We start from the raw sequence: 17,829 nt of genomic DNA, 5'->3' as shown, positions 1-17,829 counted from the left end.
AAGCCTTTCAATGATTCTATGAACTTTCATTTTCTTTCATTAAATTACTTATTTTAAGGATGTTGTGCTGTCTCTGAATGACTTTCCAATCAAAACAGTTTTTAACAGTTTCTTAAGTGCTGTATCATGTTTGATCTGTTATAGATAGTTCAGTGACTCACCACAAGGAGAAAGCTGGAAACCTTGCAGCTAAAGAATTACCTACAATTAAAATTAGGGTGAAAAGAACAAGAAGGAAAGAGATCTGTCTAGACACCTTCTTGCTTTTAAAAAAACAAAAATGGCCAATAATCACATTGACCCCATCAATATGAGAGACTAAGCCTAGATTATGATGTTGACTTCCCATGCTCAGATCTGTGTTTGAAAAGACTCAGTTTAATTTGCATAGAATCTAAACACACCTCTCATTATGAAAGCTTGCAATCACCCCCTAGATAATTTTCTTTATATTCACTACAGTCTCAGATGCTCCTCAAACAGGTATTTGCTACTCAAACCTTCTTCTGAATGACATCTGATTGCTGGGTGGCACATTGCCACAAGCCTCATGAAGCCCCTCATAAATGGACACAGGATGAACACTGAAAATATGACTTTGGAGAAATCCCTGACCATTTCTTAGCAGATAATACAGCCTTATTTTCTAAGTCTTAGTGTGCCTGACTCAGTCTTGTTGGGAAGCCTCCAAAGACAAATCAGAATTGACAGAATTTAAATTATGAATTCTCTAAAATATATTTCAGTACCTTTTACTTGGGGGTTGGGGAGAGAAAAAGGATGCTGGATCCTAAACAACCTTATGTTTAATCATACACAAAACTCTTTCCAGGATCATATCAAGTTCCGTTTATTTCTGTTATTTAACTGATGGGGTTAAAAAAACCCCAACAAAATCCTAACAAGGTGATCCCCAAAAGATGCCCCATTAAAGGAACAACTTAGTACAAATGGTGGTCTGTTATCACAGAAAGAAAAAGAAACACAAAGAGCAGTAGGAGGGAGGGGGAATTTGATTAATTACTTCCTTCAAGAAAGCATAAAAACCACATGCAAATACTAAAGCATTGTGTGAGAAAGCATCATCAGCACTGCATGAACTACTGAAACACCTATTCAATATCTAATATCAAAATAATTGTACTAATCTTAACTACATTATTCATACTCAGATAGATGGATGCACAGGTAGATAAACATAATTTCTACCAAATTCAAATTCTACATTCAATCTTTGTGCTTGATAGGTGATCAGGAATGGGTAGCTTGGTATCTATAGTTCAACTGCAAGACCATCCAGCATGAATTGCCCCAGTATGAGAAAAAAATATGTTCTCCAATAAAATTTATAATAGTAATTACAAACTTATTGCAGAAATATAACATCTGATTCTGCAACAGAACCCAGCAGATGCCATTTTGTGTCTCTGTATTTTGGGGGGGCAAGGGGTTCTCTGTTTTTAAACAATTCTGGCCCCTTTGTAGTACAGTCAAATGTTGCTTTGGATATTAAATTGAGAATTTATCTTAAATGGAAACAAACAAGTTCGCTAAAAATTAGACATTTATGACTTGCAAATTACAGATACTAATTATTTTCAGTATATACAATTATGATATTCTCAAGAGGTATTAATTTTGGGACAGATGTGCTTTCATCATGTAATTTGGAAATTAAGTTACACACTCACGTATGGGAACTCAGAAGTCTGAATTTGTGTAAAGACAGGATTGATAGAAAGGAATTTTGTCTAGCTAATTTTCTCTCTCCCCACCCCCCACCTCCTTCTCTCTCTGATGAGAGAGAGTGTGGCCAGCAATCCTCACAGCTGGGTTGCCTTGCACTCAAAGGAATGGGGGCTGACTGCAGAGCTGATGAGGATACACCTCCACTTGACTCCACCTCCTGTTTTGTCCTTTCAGATAATTCATCCAATTCTAAAAATTTAGACAATTAGAACATACCAACTATAAAATATGCGCAATGCTAAATACTTCACATTCAAGTCAGAGTGCAGAAATTAAGTGTTGCTAATGTAAACATCTTAAGACATTATAAATACACATAATCCAAAATGAAGGTGTTAATACAGGAACTTCCATCAAATGAGGGTAAAAGGAATAATATTGTTAGTTTGACCAAATTGTCATTAGGAAAAGACAGCATATTGTTACAAAAATGCTCTCCACCATGTGTATGTATATAATCTCCTAAGACAGGTGGTTATAAGCGATAAATGAAAAGAAAATACAAGAATGCCAGCTAAATCAACGTCTGGGATGATACTGCATTAGAGTGAATGTATTAATTACAGTTTAGGAGTTCATACTTTCTCATTTTGCACGTGACCTGGAGACACTAATACAGAAAGGGAAAAGACAAAGAAGTGTTGTTGTCTGGTCCAGTATATAAAAAAAACGGATCTTCAAACACCAACGTTTGATTTGTACTGTTCCATAGGAGGTGGAAGGTACACATGCAAGGCATTCCAAGTATCTGCTACAATGCTGAAACTCAGATTTTTATTTTTAGTTCAGCCACTGCATAAGCGTTCCTATCTGGAGACCTTTACTGATAGTCACGGACAAAGCTAATGACTTTGTTCAGGAAAAAAGGAAAACATCTACTTGTCAAATCCTGCAGAGCCTTAATTTTCATGTAAAAATCTGGCACAGCTTTAAAAGACTTCAGAAACATTTCTCTTGTATATTTATGGACTCAATGCCCAACACACTATCCCTGACTGGAGATGGCTGGATAGCTGAAACTCTTCATACAGAGGAAAGTGTCAATAAGTTGCTCTAAGAATTTTAGCAGGACTACGGACCTCTTCATTTTTTTTGTCTTGTGTTATAGGATGCTGCAGCTGAAGGCAGACTCAAGATAAAATAATCTTAAATATCCATGGAAATGGAGAGGGGAGGTTCATCTGTAGCACAGGCAGAGCTGGCCATGCACCAGGCTCAATTTACAAAAGAAACAGTGCATGTTTGATTGAATAACAGCAATAGATTAACTAATGATCAGTAAAATGTAGAAGTAAAGCCCATCAGTAGATGCCATATGAAATGTGATCTGAAGACCAATCTAGCCAACCTGACTGATGAGCTTCCAGGATTCTTCACAGAGGTCAACAAAACACATGCTACATATGGGTCAACAACTGTTTTGAAGCACAGTTTTACTATCTGACCATACATACTGGAAAAACCTCTGCACTCAAATCACACTATCTCCCAAAAGCAGCCATACAAAGCAGTTATTTGCTTAATGCCTGGAAAAAAATCCACTTGTACATATCCACAGCAGGAAACACTGCTTTTCTGCAGAAATCTTGAACAAGACATTGAAGCAAATTCAAAACTCTTCTATGAAGCCATGCCTAACATAACAGTATTTGCCATTTCTTCCTGCTGATAGAAACAGTCTCAATTAAGATAAAGTCACATCTCTTTTCAATCTCAGATGATCCAAAACTTCACTGGCTCTTGAAACTATTCCTTTCAAACAAACCTGTACAACTACAGGTTTCACAAGTCAGGAAGAGGAACAAATGTCAACTCCAACACAGCACAGGCTCCTAAAATTGATCATGGTATTTCCTAGGATACAGGATATCTTATAGAAAATTTGTTGCATTATAGCTTGTACTACCTCTCTTAGTCACTATAAATGAAAAATTACTAATCCCCCAGAAATCTCACCCAGTTCAAGGGCCATGTTCCCTCTCCCATAGCACATGAATGCAGAAGAGTTTAGCTAAATGGTGCTGCCCAGACTCATTGCTCAGAGGTTTTTTCACATACATAAACTTAATTCTAGGAATCAAGCTGAAAGGTCTGAAGTACTCCCCACCTGATGAGTTCAGCTCTCAAGTACTGACATATTCACCCTTTTTTTTCTCACTACACCAAATAATAAACATCAATGAGAACTAAACAGCTACTTAGATGAAGTTAAATACAAGTTTTTAAAATTATCTTTTAACTACAAAGCTTCCTTATGACAAGATTTTGAATACTGAAATAACTTCTGTTGAGGAACACCTCATTTAATTTTCCTAAGAGTGATTTATCTAGAAATAGAAGAGTGACTGAACATTGCTATCATTATTTTTGGCAATGGTAACTGCTTGAAACTAGAAAAAATGAAAATAATTCTTTTAACATCTAAGAGTAGGAGAAAAATAAAGACCTGCAAAAGCCATTCCCAATGCGCCAAAAGGAAAAGCATTTTAGGGCAAATATAGATTAAATTCTTCATGTAATGCCCCTCCATTGCCTCCCAACCCCATGATTTTCTTATTCAATTATCTTTAGGAACACGGACTATGAAAGACAGCATCAAACAAAACTGTTTACAAAAAGAAAGCGACTGAATGAAAAACATTTTAGTTTCCCAAATACTGTAAAATTTATTTGAAGCTTACATCTGAAGCTGAAGGAAAAAATCATGATAAAGACTGAGAAACTTTAGGATAGGTAACACAGATTTACTTCAGTTATCAGAAAACAATCCATATTTTTTTTCTTTTATATGTCCACTCAATTCTGAATTATCACAGACGGCGCCACATAGGTTTTGGGTTTTTTTAAAAGGGCATAAAGCAAGTCATTTTTACTTTGTAAAATCAGCATGGGACCATGGATCTCTATATTAAAAGTGACTTGTAAGAAAACATTTCTGATAAGCACATCACTTTGAGGTCATTAACATCAAGCAAACTTATTCTTACTGAAGGAGCTATGTCCAGAGAAAGCCAGATTTTCACTGTGGTTGTCCTGATGGATGCAGGGTGCTTGGGCACTGTAAGAATTCCTGGTTATACACATCAACAGCATCAAGCTTTCAAGCCAAACAGAACTCATGCACTTGTGTAATCTCCTGGCAAGCTGTCTCTATTAAAAGTTCTGTAGAATAAAACAGACTCAGTCTGTTTTGGTATTTCAGTAATTAGTTGGTCCAAATTACTATAGTATAAGGCATTAGCTACATCAGAATTCCAGAAGAACTGGTGGTTTTAAGACCTACTTTATTCCTTATTTACATTACCTGGACTTTTCCTCCTTGCAATGTCTCTAATTACAGACCAGTTACATCAAACTTTAAATTGAACATAAAAACCTAAAGTAAATTAAAATGGCTCTCTAAAACTCCTGTAAAAAGAAGAAAGATGAACAACAATCTGTTCAAGACCAGTTTTGTTTTTTTTTTATAAACTCTCCTGTGATTCATTATTTGCTATTAAAATAGACTCAAAAGCAGCAAAACTTCCAAATGTCTATAGTATCTCTAGCACTTCTGGCAATCCAAGGTATCCAAAGGAGTGCACATTTGCTCTCTCTCTCTAGCACCACCAGTAATGCCATTGTGGCAGACCTCTCTATGGGATGCACAGATCTGCCCAAGATTTTAAATTCTTGGCTAGAGAATCTCATAACAAATGCTGCTACTGGTACACCAAAGCTACACGCTTTATATTTCATTTGAAGCCAGATCAGATACAATGAGCAACAACTGCATCCCTCTACTGCAGCACAAACCTGCTCTCCAAGTGTTGCTGAAATTCATCATTGCTTTGACTGGGGCAACAGATCAGTTCCAACAGAGTACCTTCAAAGAGTGTGCTTTCTGTAATCCTCTGAAGACAGCAACATCTTGTTATTAGATGAGTGATTCAATCACCTAGGTAAACATTACACACTTGGTGGCAATCATAACCACGGCCATATTTACCTCCGGGCACACTTCACCTAACACGGTGTTCACAATACTGCCATTTATAAGCCTAAGCAGACAAATTATTGTGATAATAAGTCCTTACATTCCTGTATTCTACCTACGGAGGAAATTACAAAGTTAGTTTTACTCTATTGAAGCAATCCACATTTCTTAGAACCTGATCCATGCAGTGGCCAGCCTGGGGAGCCTTTTCTACAAAGAGCTGACAGAGATATCTAGTGTCATTAAGCCTTCTCTGGCAAGGTACCAGACTGGGGACTAAATACAGATTCTGCTTCTTTGCTTATCTCATTCTCAGTGGCTAAAATTTGGAGTGCATAGAGTCATACTCAGGCTCTCAACCATCAGTGAGATGGATGCATGTCCGTCATGGCTGGTAAAATCCAGTGAGGAGAGTTAAACCCTTTGTAAAGGCCTATCGATCATTACTTTGAAACACTTCACTAAAAATCGTATTGATGCTGGAAGTCTGAACCAAACAATTCCTTTACAGGGCAGATCATGGAGAAGTTGCAGTAATAGCAAATCAATTCCAGTTAATGGACTCGATGAGTGCTGTGACAAACCACTGCTTACTCATCCCCAAAATGCATTACATACCATGACCAAAAGGGTTACCTTTTATTATTCAATAAACATTAATTATGACACTTCCATATGGAAGAATAGTGACTGTCCTGTTCAATAATCGATATACTTCTAACTTCCTCCTGGTTAACCAAAATTTAATTCCAAATGAAACTCATTTGTTATCCTCAGAGAGAACCGCTGTGGAGGGGAGGAGGAAACTTCTGAATCTAGTGGCAACTTCCCTTCTCAGGGAGGGAACTCCCTCAGGTTCCCAGTAAACTGTGAATGGAATCACATTAATATTTTATATTTCACTCCAATCATTATCAATTCTGCCTTGACTTGGAAGCTTTCAGTACTAAAAAGAAACATCTCTGTTTCTGTATGTATAAATCAAAATGACAGTGATACAAGTTCAAACCTGGAAAAGACTCCGAAACCTATTTCATTACATACAGAAAGGACTGAAAATAATCACTGGAGTTAATCTGAAGGCAGAGTCCTGCTATCTGATTCTGCCTACTACATCAGCTGTGTCACAATTCTGGTCCTAACTACTCTTCATCACATGTCCATATAATTCTAGTACTATTAGCACAGCAATAAATAAAATATTGTACTATTACCACTACAAGACACCTTTCCCTCACACCAAAGAGATTTCTTACCCCTACCAAAAAAATACACTTTCAATGCATGACTCTTGTGAGAACATGATTACAGAAGTCATCACCATCATGGACAATCATACTTTCACCTGTTCATGTGGTGTACACCTGTGGGTTCTTGGCAATACACTTCACTGAGGTGTGGGAAATTTCGGGTTCAGAATGAGCCCTGTCATCTTTCTTCTCTTAAGCAAATATGCCATGCAATCCCAAAACCTGTGTGAATGCTATGGCCTCTGATAATGTTATCTTATTTACAAATATTTTACCTTTTTAAGTGCACAAAATACTAATGCAAATCCCTTGAACATATATACAAGAGTCAGAACAGCAATATATATATATAAAGTAATTCAAAGACCTTGAAGATGCTTTTATACTGCGACCTAATGTGCAAGCAGTAGACCACCCCACCACAGGTAAGAAATGAGAAATTTTGAGGGCTATTGAACACTGAATTTTCACAGCTGAACAGTATAAAGTTATTTAGCAGTGTTCAATAGCCTTCAAACTCACTTCTGCCTGTGGGTTACAGTAGTCCAGTAGAAAAAGACTGTAAAACAAAAACAGTACAATACAGGCTGGACCAAGATTTTTTTAAAAACCCTATTAAAGTTCACAGCATTTTATATGTTTTTAAAAACATACAAAGTTCTACAGATGCCACACATTATTAATCAGACAGCATAGAAAGAGTATTTATATAAAAGCAGATTTTAGCCTATAAAAATACTATTAATAATACCACAGGTGTATAAGTGTATTAAAAAACAAACCAAAAAAAGATTTAAAACCTGCTCCTTCAGGGACACCAGCTTCCAAGTCCAACCAGTCCTGTATGAATTTTGCTACTGCTCAAATGGCATATGCAAGATACTGGGGGCTTTTATTCAATTCTTTGTAGTTGGCAAAACTAACGCCTCAACAGCTGTATAAGATATGGGATTCATTTAATTGTCATGAATACTGACTTTTACAGGGCTTTTTAAAAGGGGATCTAAGAACTGGCACTTGTTTACTATGTGTTCAAAAATGAGCATTTGAATATTCCAGTGAGAAACACAAAACAGGTTCCATTGTAATAATTAAATCCACTTATTATAAATTAAATTACACCCTGTTTAAGCAAAAAAGTTGGTCAGTTTTTCCATTTATGCTTGCATATTTCAGCTTTTTCCCATTCCCCTAGCATGGATGTTTCATTGATGGCTGAGGGTAACACTTCAAAAATGAACTAGCTAAACAAACTTCCCAGCAGCACTTGACAGAGCTACACCTATTCTTCCCCATTTCCAAAGCAGTACAGAATTAATTACCAGTTCTATGGATCTATTGTAAGTATAATAGACTAAAGAGCTATCACAGACACATTTATTGTAAAAGCACAATCCCAAGAGTGTCTAGTAGAGGGCCAAAACGATTAACACAAATGCTTTGTCAGATCAAAGATAAAACCTGCACCGCCCAATTGAGGAATGAATTAGAACAGTGGGTTATCTTTCAAATTAACCAGGGCAGTTAGTGAGGAAAATTTCATGAAAGTGTAATTCTTAGCCTTTGTGAATCCACACAGCAGGCATTCTGCCAGCTGACAAGATGATGAAATTTTCATGCTTAAAAAAGCCCTCTTCATTTCCCAATTTAGATTAGCTAGCGTTTCTCTCTTTTCATCTATTTGCTCTTCTGAAGCAGAATTAAAAAAAAAAAAAAAAGCACACAACAGGATCAATCTCTCATAGAATAAATGCATTTCTGAGAAGAAATAACATCTTTCCATGTCATTTTAAAATATATTTACATTTAAGAGTAAGATTATCAAAATGGATATTGCTAATGCCATTAAGAAATCTGTAAATACTGCAGCAGTGGTAGATATGTTTTGGGAGTCAAATATAAAACATTTCAATGTTCAATAGCAAAAAACTATTGCCGAAGCAGATATTTTCATATAAAGGCAAGTAATTTACAAAAACAATGGGATTGCAGCAGGCTCACAAAATTCTATTTATGCACTTACATTTGCATCTTTTTAAAGGAATGTATTATATCATTATTGTATTTATTTACTTAACACAGTTTCATGTGCCAAAAAGGGCAAGTAGATATTCTACTTTTAGATTTTATGGCACTTCTCCCTGCATCTAAGTTTATACAGCCACATATAAAAGTATTTCAATAGACTAAAGGAAAAAACAAGCAACATCTTGAACACTTAAAAAAGAATCTGATTCAAAGCTCACTGAAAAAACAGTACACTTATTCATCTCAGTGAGCGTGGATCAGGCTGAAAGGCACTTGATAGGGCTGTCTTCATAAAAGGCAGCTCATTATTTACAGGTTAAAAACCACATTTTCACATTTTAAGTTTTTGTATTACGTGCCATTTGACGAATATATAAATAAAATAATATCTAAAAAAATTAAATGGAGTGACAATATATTTGAGCCTTACAAATTGGTATTTCTGTGCCTTTCAGATGCAATTATTACAACAGAAGATTGTTTAATAAGAGGATGAAAGTTTCATTAAATGTTTTGTTCAGTCAGGTCTTTGCCATAATACTTCTGGGTGTGTCTTTATAGCTTATAGGATTATATATATTAGTGCAAACACCCATTTGATGAATTTCAACTCCAGCTGTTATACAGTCACTACAAGTACTGGATGAAAGGAATAAACTAAATGTCTCAGCACCTGATTTTCTAGGAGCTAACAAGACAAAAAGTTTTCTTGCCCAACTCCATGAAAAGCCCTTTTGTAAAAAGAAAATTAATGTGCAATCTGGAAATTAATCTCACATTTCCAAGATCTGAATATATTCCACAGTCAAAAAATAGTTTTAAACCTTATTATAGCTAACTGGTTTAAAATAAATTTTTCACTACCAAAACACCTGAAGTGCATACTTACATGGACAAATAATTTTCTTTTTAATTATCTTAATTATCCAATATACCACGTAGTAAGAAACTTAATAGATTTATGTAAGCAAATTACAATGTTTGATATTCAAACATTACAGTTTGGTTCATAGTCTGGTCTTAAAAGAAGACAACCAACCAAAATAAAAACAGAACAGAACAAGACATCACTTTTTATGCTTATCAGCAGTAAGAATCTCTCCTGCCCTTAAAGGCATCTTTTGTCATACAAGTTATCTACTGCATATCTTCTGCATGTGTTTTCAAACACTTGATATGCCTGACCTTATTTAGCATGTGGCACTGTCTACTATCATTATGCATGTACATTAAATCTCAAAAGCAATTTTCATACAAAAAAGAGTTGATGTAAACATATTCCTTAGACCCATTATTTAATAGCACTTTAATATAAGAACAATTTGGTAGACAGTCGGACTTTGCAGTAAAGTAACATGAGATCTCACATTTTGGTGACTTCACCTGTCCAAGTCATTTTTAACTTCCATGGAAAGAAGCAATCTATCTCCACCTTGTGAAATAACACTTGAATTTAAACAGCCTTAAAAAGTTCTGTGCTCCTTTTGATACAAAGATTTTCAAAAGAAGCACTTTTACCTTCAGAAATTATTATGCTTTAAGAAGAGAGTTTGAAAACACTCACCTATAATTGCAGTAAGAACTAGTACAGAAAAAAGATAACATAAAATGTACACTTTAATACACTTACACTTAGTATTAAACCACAGTAATAATTCTTAGTATTGTAGCTGCTGTTTGCAAAAGAATTCTGTAATACTTAAGAAAACACACAACAAATTAAATGCATTGCTCAAATTTGGTATATTTTGGGTGTATCAAAAATTAAGAGCACACAAAGGTTATAAATGTCTTCAAAATTTATGCCCATTCTGCAGCTGTGTAAGAAGGCAATGTTGGACAATCAAAACAAACAGGCAGGCAATAGCATGAGATTCTCAATGAAAATTTGACCAAAATAACTAGGTGTCAAGTCACAAAATATGATACCTCTTGCATATTAGAAATGCAAACATATTGATATAAGTTAAAAAGCACAGTGGGTTTTGTCCTAATTCTGGAGAGTGAAAAGATAGGAATTTTAAATACTACACCTTTTTACCCACAATGCCATACAAAGCCAACCACTACCATTGGCACTCTGTATTTCTTGCACTACCCTCCAAAAAAAAAAAAAAAAGATAATTACATCAATTTAACTGACTACCCATCTTTCTCCTCACTTTTTCCCCCTTCCCAATCATTATTAAGAAAGATCATAGGATTTCCCTTCCTACAGTCCTTCAAAGAATTTTTACAGAGCTATATTTGGGTTCCCTTTTCACGGTGTAAGCTAGTATGTATCAATTTGAATTGAAGAAAGAGAATCATGTTTCAAGTACATGAGAAACTGATATCTACATATTTAAAAGACTTCACAGATTTTCCTAAAATTGAGATAATGCACTCTGGCTAAAAAGCTGGAAAACAGAGAGCTACTGCATCTGTAATAATGCTGACACATGCAGTTACAAAAATGTAAATATATCTAACTTCCTTGAGGCTAAACTGAAAACAAACATTCTAAATGATTTTTTAAATTCACTGATTTGTTTTGTTTTCAGAAAGTTGGGGGTTGATGCTGAATGCTACTACCTTCAATATACAAAAATTAAAGGTAGCATGAGAGTCACTAAAAACTGAGCACTACTTAACAGACTCATTTCATATGGCAGAGTATTTTCTGCATACTTACACTGTAGTATTTTTTGAGGTAGCGTCTGATATCCAAGAGTAACTTGTTGTCCATTTGAACCACATAGCTGTAAGGAGGCTCCTCACATTCTGTCTTGCTGCACCTTTGCAAGCTGGGTTCAATAAATCGCCCCTGAAAACAGAAGTGTAAAAACAGCATCACTAAGACAGATGATGGAAGGAGAAGCTACCACTGGAGTTTAGACATAATATATATACTTTTAAAAGTAACAGTCTTAAAGGGTCCATAATATCTGGGCTTTCTTTCTTCCTATCATGGCTGGCCAAACCCATATGGGAAAACTGCAGGGCAGAGATATTTTCATTCTGTTCTTAAACAAAGCTCTTTTAGAGAACATACTACTAAGTTAATAATTCATAAAGAGATGTTGAATAAAAAAAAAAAAAAAAAAAAAAGAGACCGGTGGACAAATCATGCTTCCCCCCATCTCCACCCAAAAAAATAGGTTTACTGTTTTATCAGAGACAAGCTTCTGCCTCAGTCTACTGATCAGAACTTTTAAATGAACCTTACAGATATTAATTATGAAATTACCAACAGGGCTGTCGATTAAAGAAAAATCACATTATCATATTTTGTTTTCTCCAAGTTCAAAGAACAGCTCTACTCTTTCGCACCATCTCATTCCCTTATTTTCAAAATCTGAACGCCTGAATTAAAATTTCAGGACCCGGAAGTGTTGTTTGCAGAGCTAAAATGAAGTTTGTGGAATTCTCACTAATATAACACCAGTCTGGTAGGCTGGAAAGTCACACAATTTTCAGAAAACTTTCTTTCAAGGTAAGACTTAGCTCTTGTGAGCCATCTGGGCTAAACTCCCACTCACAACAATTATTAATTCCAGGTGAAATAGAGGCGATTTTTGGCGTGGTTTCAGGATTTCTTCTGTTGTTTAGTGCTAGATATATGTTTTTAAGGAGTTTGACATCCACTCCTCTCCAGTTAGCCCATCTGCAACTTGTCAAATCTACATGCAATTAAATGTCTTATTTACAGCTGCAATGAACAAAAGTCAAGGATTCACAAAGTATCACTCAATTTGTGTGTCTTTTCCTCTTACATGCTTCCAAAGACCGTTTTATTTTGATTCAAAAAATGCAAAACATCTGCTGTTTGTCCAAATTAACTTAAAATAATTACTTTTAATTTAGATAAAAGATTTATTTGCTTTCAGTTTCAAGGTTTTCACTGCTCTGAAGCTCGCTAATTTGCTGATGACTAATACATACATAACATGCTGTAGAGTTAAATACTTGGCCCTACTTCAAGTTGTGATACAAGGTCAGAGATACATTTTTTGGCAGAACTTCTCAACAAGAATGTACCCCTGTGACTTTTTATTCAATTCACAGAGACAGAAGGAAAGATAACATAGAAAAACCTTACTGTCAAGAAGGGAGGTGGGATATAGCAAGATAAACAGAACTTTAAAAAGTACTTTGTTCCAATTAATATGATTTAGGATAAGAAACTGCCATTGCCTTACAAAAGTTTTATTAAATAGTGAACTGGAAGTTACTAAGGTGTTAAGATAAGGATTCTTTTAAAAAGTAACAGCAACAATCATTCATGACTGTGGGCAAACAGATTAATGAAGCCAGATAATTTCACATGTTCTGCAAGACGACACAGCTGAAATGCAAAAATATTTCAGTACTATCCTATCAGCAATTATCTGCTGCAAAGCTATAAATAGCAGAACTGAAACAATATGGTATCTTCTCCTACATCACATGAATCCTGTCTGAAAAGCTGTTCTCTTTACAAGCATTTTTCTCTCTCACCAATGAACAGAAACGGAACAAATAAAAAAACCAACTAACCGAACCATCAAAGACATTGTCATAAATATTTTCTGTTCCGCATTTGAGGCAGCAAAACTTGAATCTTTCACAATCCCTATATTTCTCCTCATCAGTGAGCTGAGCTGGGCCACCAACCAAGGCATCATTCTCATCTTTATGGTAATGGTGATGGACTCTGAATTGGGAGGGATCCAGTCCTATTAATAAGAAACAAAAATTTCAAAAGACTAAGAGGTCAACCATGCAAGCAGGCTTATTTTTCATCTGCTTGGTGAAGCAGATTCAAAAGAAAGTTACAAAATGTAAATTCAGAAGCTGAAAATCTCTCCTTAGCAAAACTTCCTCTATAAAACATAAATACATTCTACAATTTTTAACCATGAACAAAGGTTCACGAGACATGAAGAAATCATCTTACTTATCTTCTTACACAAGATTGCTTTATAAATAAAACAAGCACACTGCATTATCATGGGAGTATGCAAGAGAACATTTTGTTTCTGAGGAAACCACTCCTAACGGATAGCTTTATTGTTATTTTCTCCTTAAGTTACATTGAAAATATTTCAATAAAAATGTGCATCATTATTAAGAAACAGTCTTTAAATCAAAATGGCACCATTAAAACCTAAAGCAGAGAATAAAAACCCCATTAAAGAAACGCGGGTGCACTGCTATTACCAACTCCTTCAAGTCCGTACACAACTGCCAACTCTGATTTCAATGCAGTGGTCGATTTCATTTTGGCTCAGTGGTTAACAGCATGGAGGTTTCAATCTAATGCAGTGGTTAAAATTCAGCAGCAGCATTTAAAACCGCAGCGCTGGAGACAAAGTGCTTTATTTTTGATTGCCAGAACTCAAGATTTTAAACAAATAAATACACAAAAGAGATCCCAGAAATACTGATTCAACCACAAATAAGTAAATAAGCAAGCAAGCACGAAGTTCACTGTTCTAGGAATAAGACTGCCAAAGTAAACTTAATAAAAATCCTCAAGTTTTGTCATCCTTTGTCATGTGCAACATTTTAGAAGTCCATGCATCTCATTTACAGGGTTTTTTTTGTTAACTTTCAGAAAAAATACATGTTGGGGAAAAAAAATTAATCAAATGAGCACGTAGGAGAAAATCTTCAGAAAACTATGTTTTAGTAGTAAAACAAAAAGATCAGAGAAGCACTTTAACATACATTTTTAACAGACATTAAACCAAGTAACAGATTATCATGTATTCAACCATATCCCATATAAATTTCAGTTTAAAATGTAATAACTCCTATAAGAAATGTAACAAAGATTGCAAATAGAAAGTGAAGCTTCACCTTATGATAGCTGCACCGTGACACTTATAGACAACGGTGAGGAACAAAATTCAGTTAAACTACACAAATATTACTGCATTTATAAAACAGTTGTGTTATACAGGCAGATATAGACTGTCTTTACATAAAAGATTTGATATGTTTGACTTTAATACCACTATTCTGAATTTTTATGTTGCAGTCTTAAATTCAATCACAAGGAAAAAATCCATTACCAAATAAATTTACTTAATTCTTGATATGGGTTTCACTAAAATTTATTCATCTTCCTAATTTTGTCAAAAGAAAACAATGTCAATGCATAAAGGTAACAATTCACCTTCAGGAGGTTTCTAAACTTTTAATACAGTTCTCCATTATTCATTTTTAAAAAGGCATACAAAGCAAAAAACAATGCTAATAGTGAATTTTACACTTAATTACACATGGTATCCCCCAAAAAAGACTGTAGGAAGTTTTTTTTGTTTGTTTGTTTTTGGGGTTTTTTTCGGTAAAAGGGTTGATAGTATATCTGCAGCACACAGGTAGTAGATAGAAAAATTAGAAAGGAAAGTGCAGTTCAGTAGTCCCATTTTGCAAAATATCAAGTATGCAATAGGTTGGATGTAAGTAATGGTGAAAACAAAAATCCTGAGTTTATTCTGAGTTCAGAAGTGGAATGAAAAAACATCATTCCAACTTTCTGATACAGACACCATTACAGCTAGCTAGGAATCCTTGGCTATTTCCAAGAAGGCAAATATGGAGCAAAGTAGCTCACTAAAAGATAAAAGGAGACAAATTCTGGTCTTCAGACAACAGAAATTTTCCAACATTTAGTCAAAACCAGTGACAGCAAATACTGGTCATTTAATATTAATTTAACGGAAAAAAAAAATTATTTGCAATGATTTAGATCACACCTATCTCTGAACTTTCTTAGCTGTTTTGACTGGAAAAAACAACAACAAAAAAAAAATTGTGCTGAACTAAGCATACATCTAAGTTTTGGTGTGCAAACAGCCACAGTGAAATAAAAGGGACTACAAATGAAGCTTTTAAAGAACATGCCTACCTTAATTATCTTGTGGAATTGGGAACTATTTTATCTATTATCTCCTTTCAGGAATAGTTAGTTGGTTCAGTTAATCCATTTCAGTACCCTAACTGGGATCCTCTCAGACCAGGTCAAACTGGTCACATTATTTCACTTGGCACACAAAACAGGGGCTATCTAATTGGGTGGTGGAATAAAAATAATATCTGGTTTTGGTAATTTTTAAATTAATAGGATGAGACTAATCAGTGAACTTTGAACAATTTTTTTTTTTTTTTTTTTTTTTTTTTTTTACCCTCATGACATCAAGAAAAAATAAAAATCAAAGGGACTTCGACTTTCTCTGACAGGAAAAAGCCTTCAGGGCTATCATTAAATTACCTGCACTGCGGGTAAGCTTTATCACATCACCAAAACTACAAGGCTGGATGCAGGACAAAGCACCGCAACATTACAAACCTGACCAAACTAATTAACACAACCAAGTTCGGGGGCTTGTTCCTGAATTATTTAATAGAACTATCAAAACCTTCACTAACAGGCAAGCAAAGCGGTTCACTCAAGAACCTGAAAACACGGTCAGAGATTTTTATCAAACGCAGTGTTTTAGCAACATTTCCGCGGATGGTTTGTGCGCTTCATTCCCCCCCGCGGGCACAGCGGCGCCGGGCACCGTGCGGGGGCCGGGGCTGAGCCGGGCCCCGTTCAGGGGGTGTGTTCCCGTGGCTGTTCCCGTGGCTGTTCCCGGGGTCCGTTCCCGTGGCTGTTCCCGGGTTCTGTTCCCGGGCCCCGTTCCCCCCGCAGGTGCCCGGCCCGCGGCAGGCCCGCCCGCCCCGCTCCCCGGGGCCCGCGCGGGAGGCGGCAATCGGCAGCCGGTGCTGCCACCCCGCGGCCGGCGCCGCGCACTGCAGCGGGGCCCGCGGGCCCGGGGCCGCCCGCCCGGCCGGGGCTGCTCGCTTATTCATTCATATCGGTACTGCTGCTTTTAGTCATTCATCTTAGCGCTGGTGCTTTTATTCATTCATATTTTTACTCTTTCTTTTATTCATTCAGAGCACCCAACGCGCTTTAACGGTTCTCGGGTCCTGAGCAGGGTTGGAGCATCTCAAAACACCCAGCCAGACAGCAAAGTTCACACACTCTAGGGCTAGTTATCATATTATCACGAAGGTTCGTCATAACTTTAATCTTAATTTTCATCACTTTCACTTCACTCCCTAATGTGAGGAAAACAACAAAAATCAAAACCTGAGGTAAATTCTGCGTGCCACAAGGAGAGCATCCTTCCTGGTTTCTGCATGGAACGTCTGTCTGAGCAGCTGCTACACACCTAAAGAAACCTCAACGATTCTCTAATAATAATTTTTTTAAAGACAATACAACAAGCCAATATATTTGGTGCTGGTGGATTTCCTTGCAAGAAGCAGTAGCACATAGACACTGTCAAAGCAGGGAGCAGTACTCCTAATGACAAGCCTCATCAGGACCCAGTATTGACTCCCTACAATCAGACAGCCTTCCTAAAAAATGCCCAATGCCAAGCAATCTGCAGAGCACCCTCTGTGTGCACATCCCTCTGCAAGGCAGCAGAACACACCTCTTTCAGAACATCATGACACTGTCTAGGACAGCAATCAACTTCCACCATTTGAAGCAAATAGCACTATGTAGGAACAGCTACAAAAGTCCCATGGTTATAGAACTCTGCTTCCATAATATCTGCTTATTTCTGACAACACACAAATACAAACTTTTCTTTGAGGCAAGGAGCAGTACTTATATATTCACAGAAAACCCTTATTTGAAATACAATAAGAAAATTGCTGTGCCATATAGTTCTTCCAGTTTTAAAGATAAATATCTTAAGAATGAAGTAAGGTCTCCAAGAATTAGGAAGATCAGATTTATTAAATTATATAACTGATCAGATTGCACACTTTATTTAGTTTTATGAACTGAGACAATCC

The 17,829-nt window shown here is 36.1% G+C and overlaps 1 protein-coding gene across 3 annotated transcripts in view; it reads right to left on the bottom strand.

Moving 5' to 3' along the window:
* POLA1 (DNA polymerase alpha 1, catalytic subunit) overlaps positions 1-17,829 on the bottom strand; it is a 187,448-nt gene that overhangs the window by 89,565 nt on the left and 80,054 nt on the right. For all 3 annotated transcript variants that reach the window (XM_079311094.1, XM_079311095.1, XM_079311096.1), the window contains exons 33-34: positions 13,522-13,700; positions 11,678-11,809 (exon numbers count right to left, since the gene is read on the bottom strand). In XM_079311094.1, the coding sequence (XP_079167220.1) occupies positions 11,678-11,809; positions 13,522-13,700 (311 nt within the window). The remainder of the gene's footprint in view (positions 1-11,677; positions 11,810-13,521; positions 13,701-17,829) is intronic.

Source organism: Erithacus rubecula (genome assembly GCF_903797595.1).
Source record: "Erithacus rubecula genome assembly, chromosome: 1".
NCBI classification, from domain to species: domain Eukaryota; kingdom Metazoa; phylum Chordata; class Aves; order Passeriformes; family Muscicapidae; genus Erithacus; species Erithacus rubecula.
This window is presented reverse-complemented; position numbering and strand designations above follow the sequence as displayed.